This window comes from Papio anubis, chromosome 10 (assembly GCF_008728515.1).
Source record: "Papio anubis isolate 15944 chromosome 10, Panubis1.0, whole genome shotgun sequence".
NCBI lineage: Eukaryota > Metazoa > Chordata > Mammalia > Primates > Cercopithecidae > Papio > Papio anubis.
Window position 1 is genome coordinate 41509166 of NC_044985.1, and position 19573 is coordinate 41528738.

Sequence of the window (19573 nt, forward strand, 5' to 3'; positions counted from 1 at the left end):
CTGTATGTGACTATCAGCTACCATATAGGACAATGGAGAAGTATAATATATGTCATTAAGTATGGGAAGGAGATAGGAACAGATCAAATATTATGAACCTAATATATAATGAAATAGACGTAATATTTTAAGTACTGATTTTTTCACACTGTTGGCTATACTAACTTGTCAAATTATATGCCTCCTTGGAAACTCATCAATTATATAAAGAAGACCACTATACTCCGAAGAGCCTGTAACAGGGGCGTTAGTCTTACTGTCCCATGTGACCATAACAAGGCCGAGATTCCTACAATAAGCACCACTCTTTATGGAGGAACACTTGTAAAATAAAGTGGGTGCGCTCAATGCGCAATAAAGTAGTGTTTAGGCTTTCTGTATCTAGAAAGATATATACCAACATGTTAAAAGCAATTACATGTAAGCGAAGGGAATTATGAGTAACTTTTACTATCTTTCTCTCTTGATTATCTATTTTGTCCTTTTCAACAAGGACAGGACCATCCCTGAGCAACTTTTTGGAAACGAGGGGATGGGAAAGTGAGTAATGACAGTAAGTAAGCAAGGGTCAGAGACACCAAAGGCACTGAAATGCCTGGGTGGTGCCACACAACTAAGAATTAGCCTTCTATGGCCTGAATGTTTGTGTCTCCCCAAAATTCATGCCACTATCATAACTCCCAAGGTGAGGGCATTAGGAAATAGGGCCTTTTGAGGTGATTAGATCATGAGGGCAGACCCCTCATGATTGGGATTTGTGCTGTTATAAAAGAGAACCCAGAGAGCTAGCTAGCCCCCTCCACTATGAGACAACACAGAGAAGGCGCCCTCTATGAGGAAGGAGCCCTTACCAGACACTGAATCTGCCAGCACCTGGAACTTAGACTTCCCAGCCTCCAGAACTGTGAGAAATAAATGTTTAGTTTTTGATCCACCCAGTTTCTGGCATTTTTGTTATAACATCCCAAATAGGCCAAGACATAGTCTTTGCCCCACAAGTATCAACTATCCCACTGAGCATTCATTTTCATGAATAATGTTTGTAGAACTGAAACCAGTACCTAACTCTGTCATACATAAAAACACAAAGTATGTATGTCTCACGCTGCCTTAATGGATACTAAATATTCCAAAAATATAACTAATATATAAATCAAGGGCCAATGGTTCTGGTTTTTTTTAATTCCACCAAAATCTGTTCACCAATTCAGAAAATTCAATCACTGAAGATAAGAGACCACTTATGACAACTAAGCCACCAATATAACACACCAGTACCAATCTATTTTCGAAGATGTTGAAGATTATTACCTATATAGGTGCAAGCATGTATTACTTCATCATATCTTCTTGTAGGCTCATGCCTAACTACACTATAATATATCACATTTGGGCTTTTTTTCAGGGGGACGGGGGGTGGGGGTTTGAGGTGGAGTCTTGCTCTGTTGCCCAGGCTTTAGTGCAGTGATATGATTTCGGCTCACTGCAACCTCTGCCTCCTGGGTTCAAGCAATCCTCCCACCTCAGCCTCCCAAGTATCTGGGATTACAGGTATACACCACCACACTCAGTTAAGTTTTGTACCTTTAGTAAAGATGGGGTTTCACCATGTTGGCCAGGTTGGTCTCGAACTCTTGACCTCAAGTGATCCACCCGCATTGGCCTCCCAAAGTGCTGGGATTACAGGCATGAGCCACTGCACCCAGCCTCGCATTTGTTTAAATATATGTTTTATTGTTAATTACAGAGTTTTCTCTTATTTCTCCTTTATTATTTATTTATTTATTTTGAGACAGAGTCTCACTCTGTTGCCCAGGCTGGAGTTCAATGGCACGATCTTGGCTCACTGCAACTTCCACCTCCCAGATTCAAGCAATTCTCCTGCCTCAGCCTCCCAAGTAGCTGGGATTACAGGTGTCCGCCACCGCGCCCAGCAATTTTTGCATTTTTAGTAGAGACAGGGTTTCACCATGTTGCCCAGGCTGATCTCGAACTCCTGACCTCAGGTGATCCACCTGCCTCAACCTCCCAAAGTGCTGGGATTATAGGCGTGAGCCACCATGCTTGGTCCTATATTTATTTTAAGTAGAAAATTAGGTTGAATTTTTTTAAAAATAGGTGTATGTAAATATTCAGATATAATGTATATAAGAATTTCACTTCAAAATAGTCAATAATCACCAAATATTTATTATAAAAAGAGTGTGTTAACTTTGATAGGCTTAAGAAGTCGTTTATAGTAAGCCAAAAAAAAAAAAAAAATCACAGTATACTTATCTTAACCCAAAAAGATGTGAGTCACTTACCTTCCATACTAGGGGAGGGGAGAGCAATTATGATAAGCACAGGAAGAATCATCACTCCATCTACCATTGTCCAACTGTAAAGGGAAAAGAAGAGATGTAAGTAAAGCATAAACATCCAACTGCAGGAAGACAAATTAAATTAAGCATACCACCTTCAAACTGCTACTCAAGGCCCTTCTTAGTAATCATCCTCAGATATATTGCCTTATGTATTACTACATTTAAACATACACCTTTTATGTGGACCTAAACATATCACCTTAAAGAGTTAGTCATATTCACTTCCAACTGGCAGTCACTCAAGGGTACTTTCTCAGAGTCTACTCTCTTACAAAGAAATCAATCAGGAAACGAAAAATTTTCAGCTATAAAGTGAGGCACGTTCCAAAAGATTTTAGGTTTGAATTTTATCTTACCCCATTTGAATGCAAAATTGGCACTAAATTAAAAACCCTGAGAAGCATGAATAGACTATTTTAACACGATGTTAAAGATTAAGCGACTGAATAATTCAAGCCAAATTACTATGCTAGAGTCTCATTTCTCCTTTAAAAGGACTGGAGGTAGAGCAACCTACATCAACATACAGACCTAAAGCAAAAACAAAGAACAAAAAAATACAAACTTTTACCCCATCTAAGGCAAAGCAATGCATTTCTCCATTAAACAAATTTAACAAGGATAGACAACAACTAAAATCATGTAAACATTTTTTTTAAAACTTTTTCATTTGAATAATGTGAAATATCAGGAATGTGATGGGAGTTTGGTTAGCTGCAATTTTCTGGATGGTAAAATAAAGAAAAAGCTGGTAAAGTTCTTTAATGATAGGTTAGTGTGCTTGTACTCTTTCAGCTTTAAACCAGAGTGAAAGCCCATTGCTATCTAGCATGTCTGGAGTGTTGACCTTTAAAATCAAATTATTTAGGCTGGGTGTGGTGGCTCACAGTTGTAATCCCAGCACTTTCGGAGGCCGAGGTGGGATGATCACTTGAGCCCAGGAGTTTGAGACCAGCCTGGGCAACACGGTGAGACCCCATCTCTATTTGTTTTTAATTATTTTTAAAATTTTTTTAAAAAATCAATTTTTTGGGCTGGCAGTCTGCTTACCATCCATACCTCCATCATATCTTACCACCCTTCACTTAAATTTATTTATCTTTGGTTCCATAATTATATTTCAGTCAATCCCTTTCCTAAAAGCAAGGTAAGGGAGGAAGTAAGGGGATTTTTATGTACCTTTCTTTTCTATTTTTAAAAGCATATGAAACTTGAACAAGATCCTACTACTGTTGTTGTTTTTGTTATTTCCATGTTCACACAGATCTTTCCTATAAGTGAGTCCTTTTGGGGACGTACAAATCCTTCATCTTGGCCCCTCACAACCAGAATGTGACTCCTCCAACACATCTCTGTACCTTTGGACATGAATATGCTTTTTGTTCCCCTCTGCTTGAACTGCCCTGAGCCCCCTCCTCCATCCCTCTCCAACCCCATTGCCTCCTCCTGTCATACATGATTCCAGCTCAAAGGTAAGTCCTTGGTGAAAAACCTCTCCCTCAGCAGTGGTTTCAGCCCCCGGCATGGACTCATAATCATCTGTCTAGGGCAGTCTTCAGCACTGGTCCACTCATCTCCAAAACAGGTACGCACATCCAAGGAGCAAGCAAGGGTCATTCATTGAGCTATGGAATGAAATTATTAAACTGCTTTTTCATAAGAATGTTTTAATCTAATAAAGTAGAAAATAACTTGAGACTTAATCTGGTCTCTATCTCAGTTGTCTATGACAGTCTAGTACAGGAGGTATCTTACAGAAAGACGAGTTACATAACGTTAGAGTGGACATGATTTGCTTATAGAGTACAACCACGTACTTGTAGTTTTGAAGGTCCGTTCAAGTGGAATTACAGGTTACATTGGCTACTTACAGTGAAATGAGCCTTCCCAAATGGCAAGTGTTCTAAAACCATTAAAGAAACTAGAGATTGCACATATTATTAATGCAAGCACCAGAGAAGAGTAAGAAAACGGTAAACTTAACATCACTTATTTCTACTGGTTCTTCCTTAACCACTTTACTAGAGAAAAGTAGTAATATTCAGTTCAATCTGACAAGAAACAGTCCCCCCAAATTCAAAATTTGAAAACATTTGAAAAATGGATTTGCCACTACTGTCATAGATAGTAAACATTATCCTGAGTGGCTTGAGACTTTCATTGATGATAACATTATTCCACTGCCATTGGCAACACCTTAAATATTTTATGCTTATTTAATTGCTATTTTATGAATGTTTTATAATATGTACTTATTTATTTTATGTAAAATGTATAGCCAATTTACATATTGTGGGTGCATCAAAAAACTTTCTATGGGATATGTTATCACAAACCATTGAAAATTGCTGAACTAAACTATTTCTTATCTCAGTCTTATCTGAATTCCCAGTCCTTCATTAACGCATTAATGCATTCAAAAACTACTCAAAACCTACTATGTGCTACATATTAGAAGCCTAAAATGGCAAATACAAACAGGGTCCTTGCTATCGTGGCACTTACAAGATATGTCTATGGTGGTAATCAAATAATCATCAAAAGATTGCATAATTAAAAACTGAATTAAGAGTTGGGAAGAAACATAGTTAAAATAACCGTGTTAATAAAACAAAACAACTTGAGACTTTCTGGAGGGTGCAGAGGTTCCCTGGGGAGGTAACATCTGAAAAGGAATCAGGAATCAGAAGGATGAGTACAGGTCCTAGGAAAAGGGTAAATGTTTTGGGAATGTGGTGGGAGAGGGTAAACAAAGGACACAGATAGGGTAATACTTAAGGGAAAAGGCACTTCTATTGAGGTGCCTGTGGCCAGAGCAAGCATGGTGTGTCCTGAGGACTTAAGGCAAACCTCAGGACCAAAAAAACGCAAGAATGGCCAGGACACAAAGGGTCTGGAAGAGTTACAAAAAGTCGGAGAACACCCAAGAAGGCTAGAGAGGAAGGCAAGGGTCAGAAAAGAGGTAAGGCACTCTAGGCCCTCTACTTACCTAACTTCATTGCCCCCTTCGCTCTCACCATCATTCTGCAGTTCCTCAGTCCCCACTATCCATTATTATCACCCCCACCAGGCCACTTTCTGCCTATCTCTGGACATTTCTATGTGATGCTCCCTATGATTGGGCCCTTCTTTCAGGGCCCAACCTACTGAATTCCTACTCATCTGGTAAGTCTCAATGGCTTCTCTAAAGGCTACCACTTTCTATAAGCCTGTCTAAATCCTTAAATACTCTCTGCTCATTCTTATAGACCACTTTAAGTTTCACTCATACAAATCATCCTAATTAATAATTATGTATTCATACCTGTGTGTGCTTTTGAACATCTGTCTCTGTCACTAGACTGTAAACTCCATGGGAGCAAAATCTATAGTCTATCTTGTTCATCACTGCCAGAGCCAAGTAGGTGCACATTTAATAACAGTTTAATTAGAATTTTTCCTGAATTAATCGGCTCAATTTAAGTTTAAATTCTAAAGAATTATTAACAGCAGCCCCTGCCTGCCATGCACACAGACACACACATACAGAGACCTGCAAAGGAATGGCAAGATTAAGAGATTTATCATCTCTATAACTTTAATCTGTAGAATTTAGCTAAAGTAATAGTAAAAGTCAACAGTTAACAAGCTTCAAAATCAATACTCCTTTTACTATTTAAAAAAAAAAAAAACTAAGAAACAATCACCACTGGCATATTTTCCACGTCACAAAGCCAGCAAAAGCCCACGTCCCAAATACCTATTAACAGATTATCATTGTGCGAACAAAATTAAAACAATAATTTAGGCTCATAAATAGAAGACAGAAAAAGAATTATAAATTCAGACCTTCAAACAGTAGGGACTAATTCCGTCTCCAGTGTTTAAAGACAGCTCAAAATCTGCCAAAAATCTTTGGGAAAAAAGTCAACTTACTGGTTGCCATTTTGTTCAGGGTCTGCAGTGCTTCTCCTGACCAGTAAACTCAGCTATTAAAAACAGCACCCCCAAAAGGAAAGAAAAAAAGAATGTAGAAAGGGGAATGTTCTGGTATTTCCTGACTATATTTCAATTATAAGAAACATCAATATGCTAAAATCTCAACCTGAAGTCCCAAGGATCTATTTTTAATTTAAAAATATACCAAAAAGAAAATATCATTTTTAAAAGTAAAATTTCGACTCTCCTGCTCTCAAATATTTTTGGCTAAGGAGTTTTCATATGTAAGTTGGCAAGAAAGAGAGACTAATAGTGGAAAATGGGAGTGGCAATAACTCAATAGTTCTAGGATTGCCTTACTCCAGTATTTTTAAAACTTTTTTGGTCTCAGAATCTCTTTAAACTCTTGAAAATTACTGAGAAGCGTGTGTATGTAGGCTACATCTCTTGATATTTACAGTGTTAAAAATTTAAACAGAATCTTAAAAATATTCTATTCATAATAAAATAACAATAACATACTACCTTTTTTTTATTTTAAAAGAGCTATGATGTATTTTTTAAAAAACATGTTGTGAGAAAAGTGGCACTGTTTTCCTGCTTTTTTGAAAATCTCTGATTTAATAAAAGACAGCTGGATTCTCATATATGATCTACATTCATTGTGTTACATCATGTACTGGCTGCAGTAAATATACAAAATCCAGTATCACCCATATCATTGGAAGAAGGAGGACCTTGTGAAACCCCTGAGAAAGTCTCAGGCGCCTTTGGAGTTCTTGGACAACACTTTGAATAACTGACTTAGTCCTTAAACCCTCAGTCTTTGTACTCTATCAGATGACCAGATGGTACCAGATATTTTAGACTGAGCACTTACCAGATACCTGACAAAAATGACACTGTTCTACAGTTTTAGAAATTTCATTAACCTCTCTAACATCACAGACATCAACGAGTCCAACAGTCAAGGAAGAAAGCATTAACTTTTTTTTAATGTTGGAATAATATTTTATGTATACAGCTAAATACTTTTGAAATGGGATATAAACTTGTATGAAGGTACTCACAGCTGCTTATCTTGCTTGGGTTCAACTAAATCCTTGTGCAAGGCTGTAATGCCAAAATCTCTAACCGAAAAATCACAGGCTACTGAGGACTGCAAAATATTATCTGAAGTGTTCAGAGTATGAATCCATGCCTCTCATGTATACACATCTCTCTTCTGTTCTTGGATAAGACCCTCTACCCCAGTAACTGGTTTTCATATTTCAGACACAAGAAAAATCGCTATTCAGAAAATGGTTAGAGACCTCCTGACTTAACTAAGGTACCCTCTTTAAATCGATACTGTTTCTTACAATGTCTCAGGCCTACCTTCTTAGAAGACAGAACATTCCCATGATATTCTACTAAAAACAGACACATCACCAGGTCAGTACAAAATGACTTTCCAAATCCCACGGTACTTTTCAAATTCCACTTGAAGATCAGATTGTACATAGTTAAGGAGCTAGCATTTAGCTCAATTTCTAATATATGTGGGCTTGAAACCAAGTTTGGCACTTTTTTTGCTCATCACAATTTTACAGCTAGGTAAAGCCACAGATACCCCACAATGTACTACCCAAAAAATTACTGTGATATTGGTCACAGAATAACTGAGAATATAATACACTTCTATACACAACTTTCAGAATCCATATTAGGCAATCTAAGTGCTAATCTGTAATACAGCTATAAAGGATGTTTCTGAAAACTAGACTTACGAGTAGCATACACTTTGTTAACTATAATATTGAGGATGAGAGAAAAGTTATAAGATGAACCCTAAAATTCTTTCCCATTGGAAAATTTGACAAAATGTTCATTTATCTTGTCTGACAGTCTAAACTCATTCTTCAATACATACTTTAGTGACTACCTTCATTCAATAAGGACATTCTTGATACTCTTCTCAATTCAATTTCTAACAATCTGTGAATTAGAAAGAATCTTGGAAGACAGGTCATACAATCACCCATCCCTATTTTGAATGACTTTTACATTGTCTACGTGTAGACACTTTCTAACCTATGCTTGCTCACCATTGGTAAGGGCTCTCACTACGATCCTATGACAGTTTTTTTCTTTATGTATCTTTAGGCATTCTGTACTATGCCTTCCATAAGGAAAATATAATAATTCTCTTTAATATAAAAGGCAGAGGCAATGCGGAAAAATAATTTGTGGAAACCTGCTTTTTCTTAGTCATCTAGGAAGGTAGAAGAAACTTGCCTAAGGACACAGGTCAAACCGCAAACCCCCAGATCAGAGCATTCAGGTCTTAACCAACCACCACTCTACACAACTTTCACTTAACTAGCCAGCCACAGTTTAGCAAACTTGTTCTGTCATCTTTAACAGTTTTTTGTTTGTTTGTTTTTTGGGTTTTGTTTTTGTTTTTGTTTTTTTGAGGCAGGGTCTTGCTCCATGGCCCAGGCTGGAGTGCGTGGTGCAGCCTCAGCTTACTGCAGCCTCAACCTCCTCAGCTCAAATGATCCTGCTGCCTCAGCCCCTCAAGTAATGGGGACTACAGGCACATGCCACCATGTCTGACTAGTTCTTTTTGTATTTTTTGGTAGAGGTGGGGTTCCACCATGTTTCTCAGTCTGGTCTCGAACTCCTGGGCTTAATCAATCCCCCTGCCTCGGCCTCCCAAAGCTCTGGGATTACAGGTGGGAGCCACCAAGCTCTACCATCCTTAACATTTTATTCAAGCCTCAATTCTTCTGAACTTCAACTGAAAATCTTGATTTTCCTCTTAAAGAACATCTTTACTCATGGTTATTTAATACACCATTCAATCATGACTTCTTTCCATTTCTCTAACCTTAAACAATTTCATGTTACTCTGTGATCTCCAATTATCTCCTCCCTCCCTCTGCCCCCAGAAAAGATGTTGACATCATAGAAAAAAACAAGTCTCTTCGATAGTGCATCAGTAGATTCTAGCTCCCATCTTCCATCCCTACTCTTCAGTTCTCTTGTAAATTCACCCTTCAAAATAAATGGAAATTAGTAAGACACATTTGGGGGCAAAGTTAGGCCCAGCAAGGCAAATTCTAGACATGAAACTTTGAAGGAAAATAGACTTACATCAGCCGCCACCAAGCAGGGCCAAAATCAGCCACTGCAACTGATTAGATAATACAAGAACAGTCACATCTCTTCTATGCTCAAAAGGCAATGAGCTAACCCAAAGGCAGCTTGTGCCAAACTACCTGGGCCTTTGGGAGGAGTGAAATGAGACATGGGCTGTCAGTAATAGCTGCAAAGAAAGGTTAAACCGAAGTTATCATACCATATAAGTTAAGTCAGGGTCTTTTCTACGGTTCAAAATGACCTGTTAAATATTTTTAACACCACACTCTGTCTGAACTGGCAATGTGCAAATTGCCAAGGCTAGGTTTTATATAGACTTCACTGCTGCTGGAGGGTTTCTGGCGGGGTGTTACTTTCAGAATATTAGCATGTAATTTGATCTTTCATGATAGATGAATACAAATAGCTTCTTGGACAAGTCCTATAGAACTGAAAACCAGGCCCTGGATCGGTTTATCCTGTAGTTAGAGGAAATAATTATGGATTATTTCAGGAAAGAATGGGTTTTGACTGAGTTACACTATAAACATTCCAGCTGTAACAGATGGACCCTAGATATGGTTTGGGAAGGAAGGGAAGCAAACAATATGATCTGTAAAATGAAAAAAGATGAAAAAAAGATAAGGCTTAATGTGAAAGAAAGTGAAAGGTTTAGCTTAGGCTGCTATGTAAGAATCAAAGGCTCCCCAGTAAATTTATTTTAACTGTACACAGAATGAAACAGACTTTGCTACATCCTTTCCAGATATACACAGAATACCTACGTTAAACTTCTAAGAGTCCAGGGTTTTGATCACTTGCTGCATGCCTTACTCGTACCTCAAAACTAGGTTTTATTTCCCCAGGCTTGACTGTATGGAGACTGTCCTTCATTTTCCACTTCATTCCTTTGTTTCAAATAGCCATGGTCCACCTGCTTTGTTTCAACTGATAGGACTCCATCATCTCCCTGCTATTTTGTTACATTCTCCAATGCAGCTCACAGCCCACTCCCTGTCCCTTGTTTGCAAACTGTGACTAGAACCTTTTTTTTGTTTTTAACCTATTAGTAGGAAAAGCCCCATTATTCCTTCCCATAAAGCTCATCTAGACATGTAACTCTGAAGTTCATTTCAAATCCCACTTCTTCCCAAAGTCCTCAGGTAGACACCGTCTCAGTGCTCTGTCTCATTTCTAGCTGTGCCTGACCTGAAGCTTCCCCTCTAACCTAACAGTGTAGACCTTTCTATCCCTCCCATGACTTACAAGTGGTGTTAGAAGCACTGCCCATCTGACACAGCTGTCCCCATTCTCAGGCTAATGTGATTAATCTATAATAATTTTTGGGTGGTGGGTATAAGATGAAAGGAATGTCAAGGCCAGAGAAGTACATTTCTCTCTCTTTCTCTCTCTCTCTCTCTCTCTCTGTCTGTCTTTACTGAGAGACACTGGAGCACTTTTCTGTTGTAGTGAGAAACACCTCACTTTATACACTGGCCTAACCAAAGCCTTCTGTCTCACTCCCATACTCCAAGCCCATTCCTGTCTCAGACCTTCTCACCCGCCCCCATGAACTATATTCCCCCACCATATCTTCTTCATAGCACTTAACAACTGGGTGAAATTTGCCACTTACTTACTAGTTTATTTATTTTTTATTGTGTTTCTCCCTCTTCCACACACCAAAAAGTAAGCAAATGAGAGTAAGAACTCTGCCTGGATCATGGATACATGCTCATGCTTGGCACCTACCAGGCGCACAGTAAAAATTAAAACATACTCATTTTAACATTTTAGCCTTGGCTACACTTTGATGTGGAGAGAGGAAGGTGAAGTTTAAGTTTTATATATCCTAGCAAGGAAATGGGGGGCAGGGGTGGGTTTGTATGTCCCCAATTTAATAGAGTAGCAAGCAGATATTTGAGATAAATTAAAAGATATCATTTGTAACTTGGATTCCAGTTTTCAAGGGTGTCATCCAAGAGAGGGAGCCAAACAAAAAGACGGCTGGCAGACCTCGGGTGTACCAGACAACTCCCTGGTGGACAATATCCCAGTTGGAAGGGATTGCTTGGATCTCTAGTTGCAGACACCAGCTGATAGGCCCAGAGCCATCCCTAGTGACCTCTGAGACAGCGTCTGTCTCTTGAAAATACATCTCCTACAAGTCAGAAATTGACATATTATCTCCCCTGAAGGCTTCTAACATTTATTGACGCTATTTGGAAAGCCATGCTTCCATGCCTATTAATAACCTTCAGAAAGAACCCCAAGGAAGTGTCAGGAGAAAAATAGATCCAGCCGATGAAAGCCAAAGACTTGACCAGAGGTTACAGTCAGTAATACATTTAAAAAAAAAAAAAAAAAGGAAAGTTGTAACCTTTCTGAATTAGATGTTATCTTTTCAGGAAGCTTAAAACAAAATACTTAGCCAATGAATTACAGCAATGTGAGGCAAGAACCCTGGTCTTTACAAAAAGGAACTCTTGAAAGACCCCGTATCTATTTAAATAGACCAGCAGCAGCAACTAACTTTATCTGCACATCAATTATTCCAAGGAATTTTGCCTACACGGCTGTTATCATTAAACCTTTTATAGTTATTTTTACAGTTATTTAAACTTTGTAAAGTTTCTCCAAGTGACACATTAAATAGCAACCAGATCAACCTACTCTAAATAATGGAATCACTAATTAACACTCATCTTGGAAAAGAATTCTCTTAGTGGTCTTTCTCCTCTCCCCTCCCCCAAATAGAATGTGATTAATGGAATTCTCTCACAATTTAGCTTGAAATATGCTTTTGCCAGTCAAGCAGCTAAAGCAGAATCAGATAATTGTGGTATGACTCAACAAACACACAGCTGTTCATTTAAATATATCCATCAAAAGTATAAATATGATCATGAGAAAGAAAACGAGCCATGTACCAGGGTCAGTGCACAAGTTGAATGGGTTAGCATCCAAGTAACCACAACAGAAAACAAGAAGGAGACGGGGAGAGGAGGCAGGGAGAGGTTCTGGATGGAAACCGGGTGGAGAGAGACTGGAGAACGGATGTAACCAAAAAACCACCCACCCAACCAGAAACACTCACTGAACTAAATAAGAAAACAATGTTAAAAGTAAAAATAAATGCACTCTATGAAGTAGGGAGAAAGAATGAAATCTTAAAAATAGGTGAGGCACCCAAGAACACAAAGGTAGAAAGTCGATAGAGTAGAAAATGGTGAATTTGATCTGTTATTAAAAATGAAATGCAGTCAGGCACAGTGGTTCACGCTTGTAATCCCAGCAGTTTGGGAGGCTGAGGCAGGAGGATTGCTTGAGCCCAGGAGCTCAAGACCAGCATGGGCAACATAGTGAGATCCCATCTCTATAAAACGAAAAAAGAAAATTGGCCAGGAGTGGTGGTGGGAGGCCTGTAGTCCCAGCTGCTCTGGAGGCCGGGACAACAGGATCACTTGAGCCCAGGAGTTCAAAGTTACAGTGAGCTATGATCATGCCACTGTACTCCAGACTAGGCGACAGAGTGAGACCCTATCTCTAAAAAATATGTAAAATTAAAACTAAAAACAAAACAAAGACCCCAAGGCAGTGGAAAATGGGAGAACAGTATTCTCACCTCAGTCCTTGTCCACAACCTTCAAACACTCTGATTAGGAAATCACTGTGGAAACATGGGTATGCTTCCAATAGTCCAAAAGTATAATGACTGAAAAACACCACTCTGTACCAGGCAATCCCTAAGGAGGTTCTACATATGCAAGACTGCCATTTAACATGAGGCAAGGAAATGGAGAAAGAGCAAACTGTAAGAACATGATGGGGGACAGGTGGCAGGGAGGGTTCCCTGCATCCAGTGTGCCAGGCCCCATTCCTTCTTTCTTTCTCAAGGATAGGCCAGAAAGGCCCAATAAGAACTTGAGAAGCAAATGCACTGAGAAGCTCTTGAGGCGTCTCCTCCCTTAATATGTAATTCAAAATGCTAACAAGTGAAAGAAACATCTAATCCATGATAAACATTTCCAAGCTTTCCCTGAACCATCAAAAATCTCTCTTTCCAAAAAATAATCTCTCTGGCAGTGGAGGGCCTAAGTACATGTGTAGCCAAACTGCTCAGTTATCCTGCACTGAAAACCATCCACACCCTTCCCATTTATAGGCCATCTCTCTTACATCATCATAGCAACAATTTCAACTACCACCACCTCCTTAGCCCCAAGGTCCCCAGTATCCACCCTCTTCATCCTTTCACCGAACAATTTCTGGAACAGCAACTACACAGGCTTCCTCCACGTCGCCCATCCAGTCTTCGGTCCACAGTGTTCTGTCCTAGTCAATCCACTGAAATACCCCTTGCTAAGGTTCTACCTCGTTTTAGTCTTACCTTATCCTTCAGGTTCACAAAGGAGCTTGCTCAAAATATGGATTCCCAAGCCTCACCCCTTAGAGATTTTGATCTGTGATGACGAGGCCTAGGAATCCCCCATCCCCCAGCAAATCGGGTGATGCTGAGAATGACAAGGAGGTCTCACTCACTTATGAGGTAGGATGTGGGGTTGTGACCACCTTCTTCCCTGGGCTTCCTCCCTAGCTGGGATTTGTGGGCTGCACTCTCAGGTATCTTTACTTTTAATGCTTTGATCTTTCTCAGTTTCCTTGCATAGAAGCTTCCTCTTCTGTCACTCATGCCTTAAATCTTGGTTTAGGCCTCACGGCTCAGCCTTTTCTTTTCATTCAAGACGTTGCTTGTTTTCTTAGACTCAGGAACCACTGTAGGCCACCAGGCTGGACTACCCGGTTGAGAATGAAATCACCCATTCTTTAGTCATTTCCCCCTCCCTGTCTATTCCTTCCTTATTACCCTCCTCCCCATATGTTCTTTTCTTTTCACTGTTAATAAAATTAATATTTAAATTTTTTTATTACAGATAGTTCAAGTTACAAAGAAACAGAAAGCATAATATGCCTCCTTTTAAAATCTTCTAGTTTCAAAAATAAGCAACATTCTACCCCCAGTTTCAAAAATAAGCAGCCTTCTTTCCTCCATTCCCATTTTCTTCCCGAGGTATTTTAATGAGAATCACAGATGTCATATCATTTCACCCACAAATTCTCTGACAGATAAGGATTTTTTTCTAAACATAACTAAAACCCCACATCTCACCCAACAAAGTTAAAATTATTCCTCCTTCAAATATCATCTAAGAGCTAATCAGTGTTTAAATCTGCCCAATTTTCAACAACTAAAACACCCTCCAACAATGACAACAACAACAACAAAAAAAATTAAAAGGAGAATGGAAATAGCATACAAAAAAAGAAATTGTTTTCAGTTTTCATAACTAGCGGTATAGTGTTAGTATTGTGGCACTACTGAGAATACTGTGTGTATAATGTGGAAGAAAGAAAATGAGTATCTATGGAGTATGCTGACTATCATCCCCTGTTGTGTTTGAGGACTAGAATTCTGTGTCAAATAAAGGAGATAAAGATGTTACACAGAAAACGTTAAGTTAAAACCTTTTAAACTGAATTTCAATCACAAGTATCAGAATGAACTCGCGAAGTATTTTATAAATATTTAATTCCTGGTTCTGTCCACTAAATGGGTGTAGAAACAAGGACCCACTCAGTAGCAGTGAGCATCCCTGCTGTCCAGATTGTGGTGTTAATACAACATATGCCACTAAAAGAAAAACAAATTGAATTGAACCATGTGGATGCAATCACCAAAATCTAGCAAGTAAGAAGCTGGAGGTCAAATGGCCAGGTTCTTCAACAGAGAAACTGTAAGGGAAAGAAAGGGCTGGAGGTGGAAACCCCAGGTTTAAGAGACTTACAAAACATAAAGAGATAATATGAGACCAACCTATAGGTCTGAACACCTGGTTGATGGACCCACATAAAAAGGCAAGGAGGCAATTACTATAGTGTATATACTACATAATATACTGTTTCTTGGTCTGAATGGTGATCACAAAAAATATTCACCTTGTAATTAACTAAACTATGTACGCTTCTTGTATAAATTAGTGTTTTATTTTACATTAAAAAAGGTAAAAAGGAAAGGACAAAAGCTGAATACATGTTGTTAGAAATATATACACACATACACATACACTAAGCAAGTTACAAGCACTGTGCATCATATATATGCCAACAATTAGCCCAGGTTTGTATATTACAAATAAGTCTATGTGATAAACTTCTGAAATATCAACTCTTCCTTATCTTCAAACTGAAGAAATTGTTTTTACAAGTTTATTCCTAATAGAATAGCGAAATAAGTATGTTTCCTGGTCATAATCAGAAATCATGTATTGAAATAAAATTAAAATATCATATAAAGTGGTCCTTCCTCCCACGTACTTCAATAAGTGTCACAGGTCGAAGGATATAGAAAGTCTAGGGTTCAAGATCAGTGTTTCTCAAAGGAACTGTGCAACACTACGGTCAAATAAGAAAAATTAACATCATAAAGAGTGAACCTTCACTAATGAAGTCTACACATTTAACAAAATCCCAAAAATAATAGGTTTTCTTCATGGGGGAAGAGGGTGGTAACTGGGTACGATTCTTTTAAAGTTCATATTTTTAAAACACACACACAAGTATTAAAATTCTGTGAAATAGGACTTAAAATGGGGAGACTTACCACTATGAAAAAGAAAAAAAAAAAAAAAACTAAGCCTCAGAAAGTTAAAACAATGCGATTCTGCTGCATGAATAGGCAGATAGATTAATGAAACTAAACGGTTATCCCAGAAATAGACCAAAAGCTACATGGAAATTTATACTATAAAAGAAACCAAAGGAGAAAAGTTGGGATCGTTCAGTAAAATTGGAATTTTTAGCCAAATCTCTAGGCAATATGGCAGAGACTGCTAATTTTCCACTAAAATCCCTTCTTTCCTTCTTCTTGGGTACAAGGCGGCCAACACAGACTTCACTTTTCAGTCTCCACTGCAGCTAGATGTACCCACATAACAAAGTTCTCATCACTATAGTTCTCCTCTGTAGTGATGTCTGCAGTTTCTGATCACTAGCCCTGGACTTTCTCCTTTGCCCTTCCCATGGAGGGGACCCAGATACAGCAGCAACTCAGATAGGACCATGCAGATAATCACAGCAACAATTACTAGAGCCAAAGAACAGACGTAACTCAAGCCTCCGAATGATCAGTGGATATGGGCGGTTCTGCTAATCTGTTTTGCTTACACGGGGACTGTTAAGTGAAGAAAAAATAAACTTCTGTGTTCTTTGAACCATAGCATATTTCAGTCCCTTGGTTACAGCAATTCAACCTAACCCGAATTAATAGAGCATCTAGAGAAAAATTCATTTGAATTCATACCTAACATTTCAGATGGATCAAAGACTTAAATCTAAAAAACCCCCACATGACATTAGAATGAACCAGGAGATGGTAGGTCTTTAAATCTAAAAATGAAAGGAGGTCTTTTAACTACAATACTATGATATTGACCATTTCCTCCGATGTAAGTAAGAATGTAAGTTCTGCTGCGGAGCAAGAATTGGGGTCTGCTTTTTTACTACTGTATAGCCTGTTGTCTAGAACAAGTTCTCATACACAAGAGGCATTTAATAAATAATTCTTGTTTGAATAAATTGGCAATTTTAACTATATAAAATTTGTAATAACCTGCACAACAAAATAATAATTATTTCTATATAAATGGCCAACTGAGAAAAATATAAATAGCACATATCACAAGGATAAAAAGGGGGGACTGATAATTTTGATGTCATATTTTGATAATAAAAATCATAACCCAACAGCAAAATAGACAATGAACACAAACATAGAAAGAAGATAACCAGAAATAAAAGTGGTTTTTAAACTCATGAAAAGATGCTCAATCTCAATCAAACTAAGAAAAATGCAAATTAAAGCACATTAAACTGCCATTTTTTACCTATTGCACTGTTAACCACATTAGGAAACTATGAACAATTTTAGCCCTGTTTCATAATTATCACAGGGGTAGCAACTAACTACAGCCATCATCTACTTCTCCCTCAAATAAATATATACAGAAAATAAAGTTTGTCTCCTAATACCATCTCTGTTATTCATTACTTCCTCTTAAAACTAATTCACCCTCACACCACCTTAAATGGGCATAAAAGTGTCTCAAAATGCTCAAAGGATGGTAGCCAGAACTAACAACTATGCTAATATATTAACAGCCTCCAAAAAATAAAAATTTCACAAAACTGACACCTTAGCAACAACCCCAAGCAGTGCATCGTCTGCCTTCGAAAATAAAAACACACATCCTTAGCGACCAAAGTCCAATGTCAACAGTCATGGTCTTGGTTTTGTCCATAATGTGAAAAGCCTCTTGCCTACCCCCTTTAAATTATGGACTAATCTCTCACTTGAGGACTGGTGATTATTACGTCACAGCCATATAAGGGACACTAGGCAGGGATTTCTCACCCTGAGATTAAATTCTGCTTAAAAGGAAAAATATCCACAATATACCAAGTCAAGCCAAAAAGCAAGTTGTAAAATAGAATGTATGCTCATGTGTCACCAATTTTTAACATAATTAATATGCATATTTGTTTGTGTATAAAAATATCTGTATATGAAAAGGTTTATAAATGGGAAAGTTTATATTCCAAGATTTTGGCCAAAAGTGAAAGAGAGAAGGGAAGAACTTTTATCTTTATATATGGCTATACTTTATAGTGTTTTGTATTATCTGAAATGAAATAATCAAAATTAACTTTTATATAAAATATAAAGCTATGGGGGGCTAAGGCAGGAGGATCACTTGAGGCCAGGAGTTCAACACCAGCCTGGGCAACAGAGTGAGACCCTGTCTTAAAAAAAAAACAAACAACAAAAAATAGCCAGGTGTGGTTATGTACATCCATAGTCCTAGCTACTTGGGAGGCTGAGGCAGGAGGATCCCTTGGGCCCAGGAGTTTGAGGCTGCAGCGTGCCATGATTGCATCATTGCTCTCCAGTCTAGGCAACAGAGTAAGACCCTGTCTCAAAATAGTAATAATAATAATAAGAAGAATAATGACTGTTTTATAATAATACATTGGACTTTCCTTTAAAAAGAATGCACCTAATAGCCGTATCAGAGACTTTCCTCAAAAGTATTAAATCTAAGAAGGCTGCATAGACCAACCCTGGCAGAATTTAATCCTCAATTCCTTGCTTCTGTCTCCACATACATGGTTCAAACCATATCTGAGCAACTCAAATGTTAAATTAAGAAAGACACACACATCAACATTTTGCACTTCAGGCTTCCCCTCACAGAAACATCTTACTGACTCTATTCCAAGTAGGTATACATATTACCCCCATAACTTATCACACCCTTAATATCGTTTCATCCTGGAGAGCGAGACTTTTGTGTTTTTGTTTTGTTTGTTTGTTTTTGATACAAGGTCTTGTTCTATTGCCCAGTCTGGGCTGCAGTGGTGTGATCACAGCTCACTGAAGCCTCAACCTCCCAGGTTCAAGTAATCCATGTGCCTCAGCCTTTCAAGTAGCTGGGAATATGTGCACCTGCCAAGATGCCTGGCTAATTTTTTTTTTTTTTTCCTTTTTTGTAGAGACAGGGTCTCACTATGGTTTCCAGCTGGTCTCAAACTCCTGGACACAACCAGTCCTCCTCCTTTGGCCTCCCAAAGCACTGGGATTAGAGGCGTGAGCCACCATGCCTGGCTCAAGGCTTCTTTATGCTTTCAAAGCACTCCACGGGAAATGTATTATTAAAATGTAGTTCTGGAAATGGTAAATGTATGGACACAGTAAAAAGCCCAGTGATTGCCAAGGGCTAGTGGGGATGGGAAATGAATAGGTAGAGCACAGAGATCTTTAGGGCACTGAAACTACTCTGTATAATACTATAATGGTAGATGCATGTCATTACTCATTTGTCCAAACCCACAGAATGTACAACACCAAGATTGAGCCTAATGTAAATTATTGCCTTTGGGTGATAATGATGTGTCAATGTAGGTTCATTGATTGTAGTAAATGTACTACTCTGGTGTGGGATATTGACAGTAGGGGGGTGTTGGGGAGATAGATGAAAACTCTATTTTCTGCTCAATTTTGCTGTGAACCTAAAACTGCTCTAAAAGAAATAAGGTCTATTTTAAAAGAA

At 38.3% G+C, this 19573-nt stretch overlaps 1 protein-coding gene across 8 annotated transcripts in view; it reads right to left on the bottom strand.

Annotated features, from left to right (window-relative positions):
* The window catches only part of ACVR1 (activin A receptor type 1), a 141009-nt gene that overhangs the window by 63098 nt on the left and 58338 nt on the right, over positions 1–19573 (bottom strand). For 6 of the 8 annotated variants that reach the window (XM_009182268.3, XM_009182269.3, XM_009182270.4 and 3 more), the window contains exon 3: positions 2307–2380. In XM_009182268.3, the coding sequence (XP_009180532.1) occupies positions 2307–2373 (67 nt within the window). In that variant the 5' untranslated portion in view covers positions 2374–2380. Of the gene's footprint in view, positions 1–2306; positions 2381–3821; positions 3992–19573 lie in introns of all 8 variants that reach the window. The other 2 variants (XM_021923637.2, XM_021923636.2) reach the window with 1 other exon arrangement.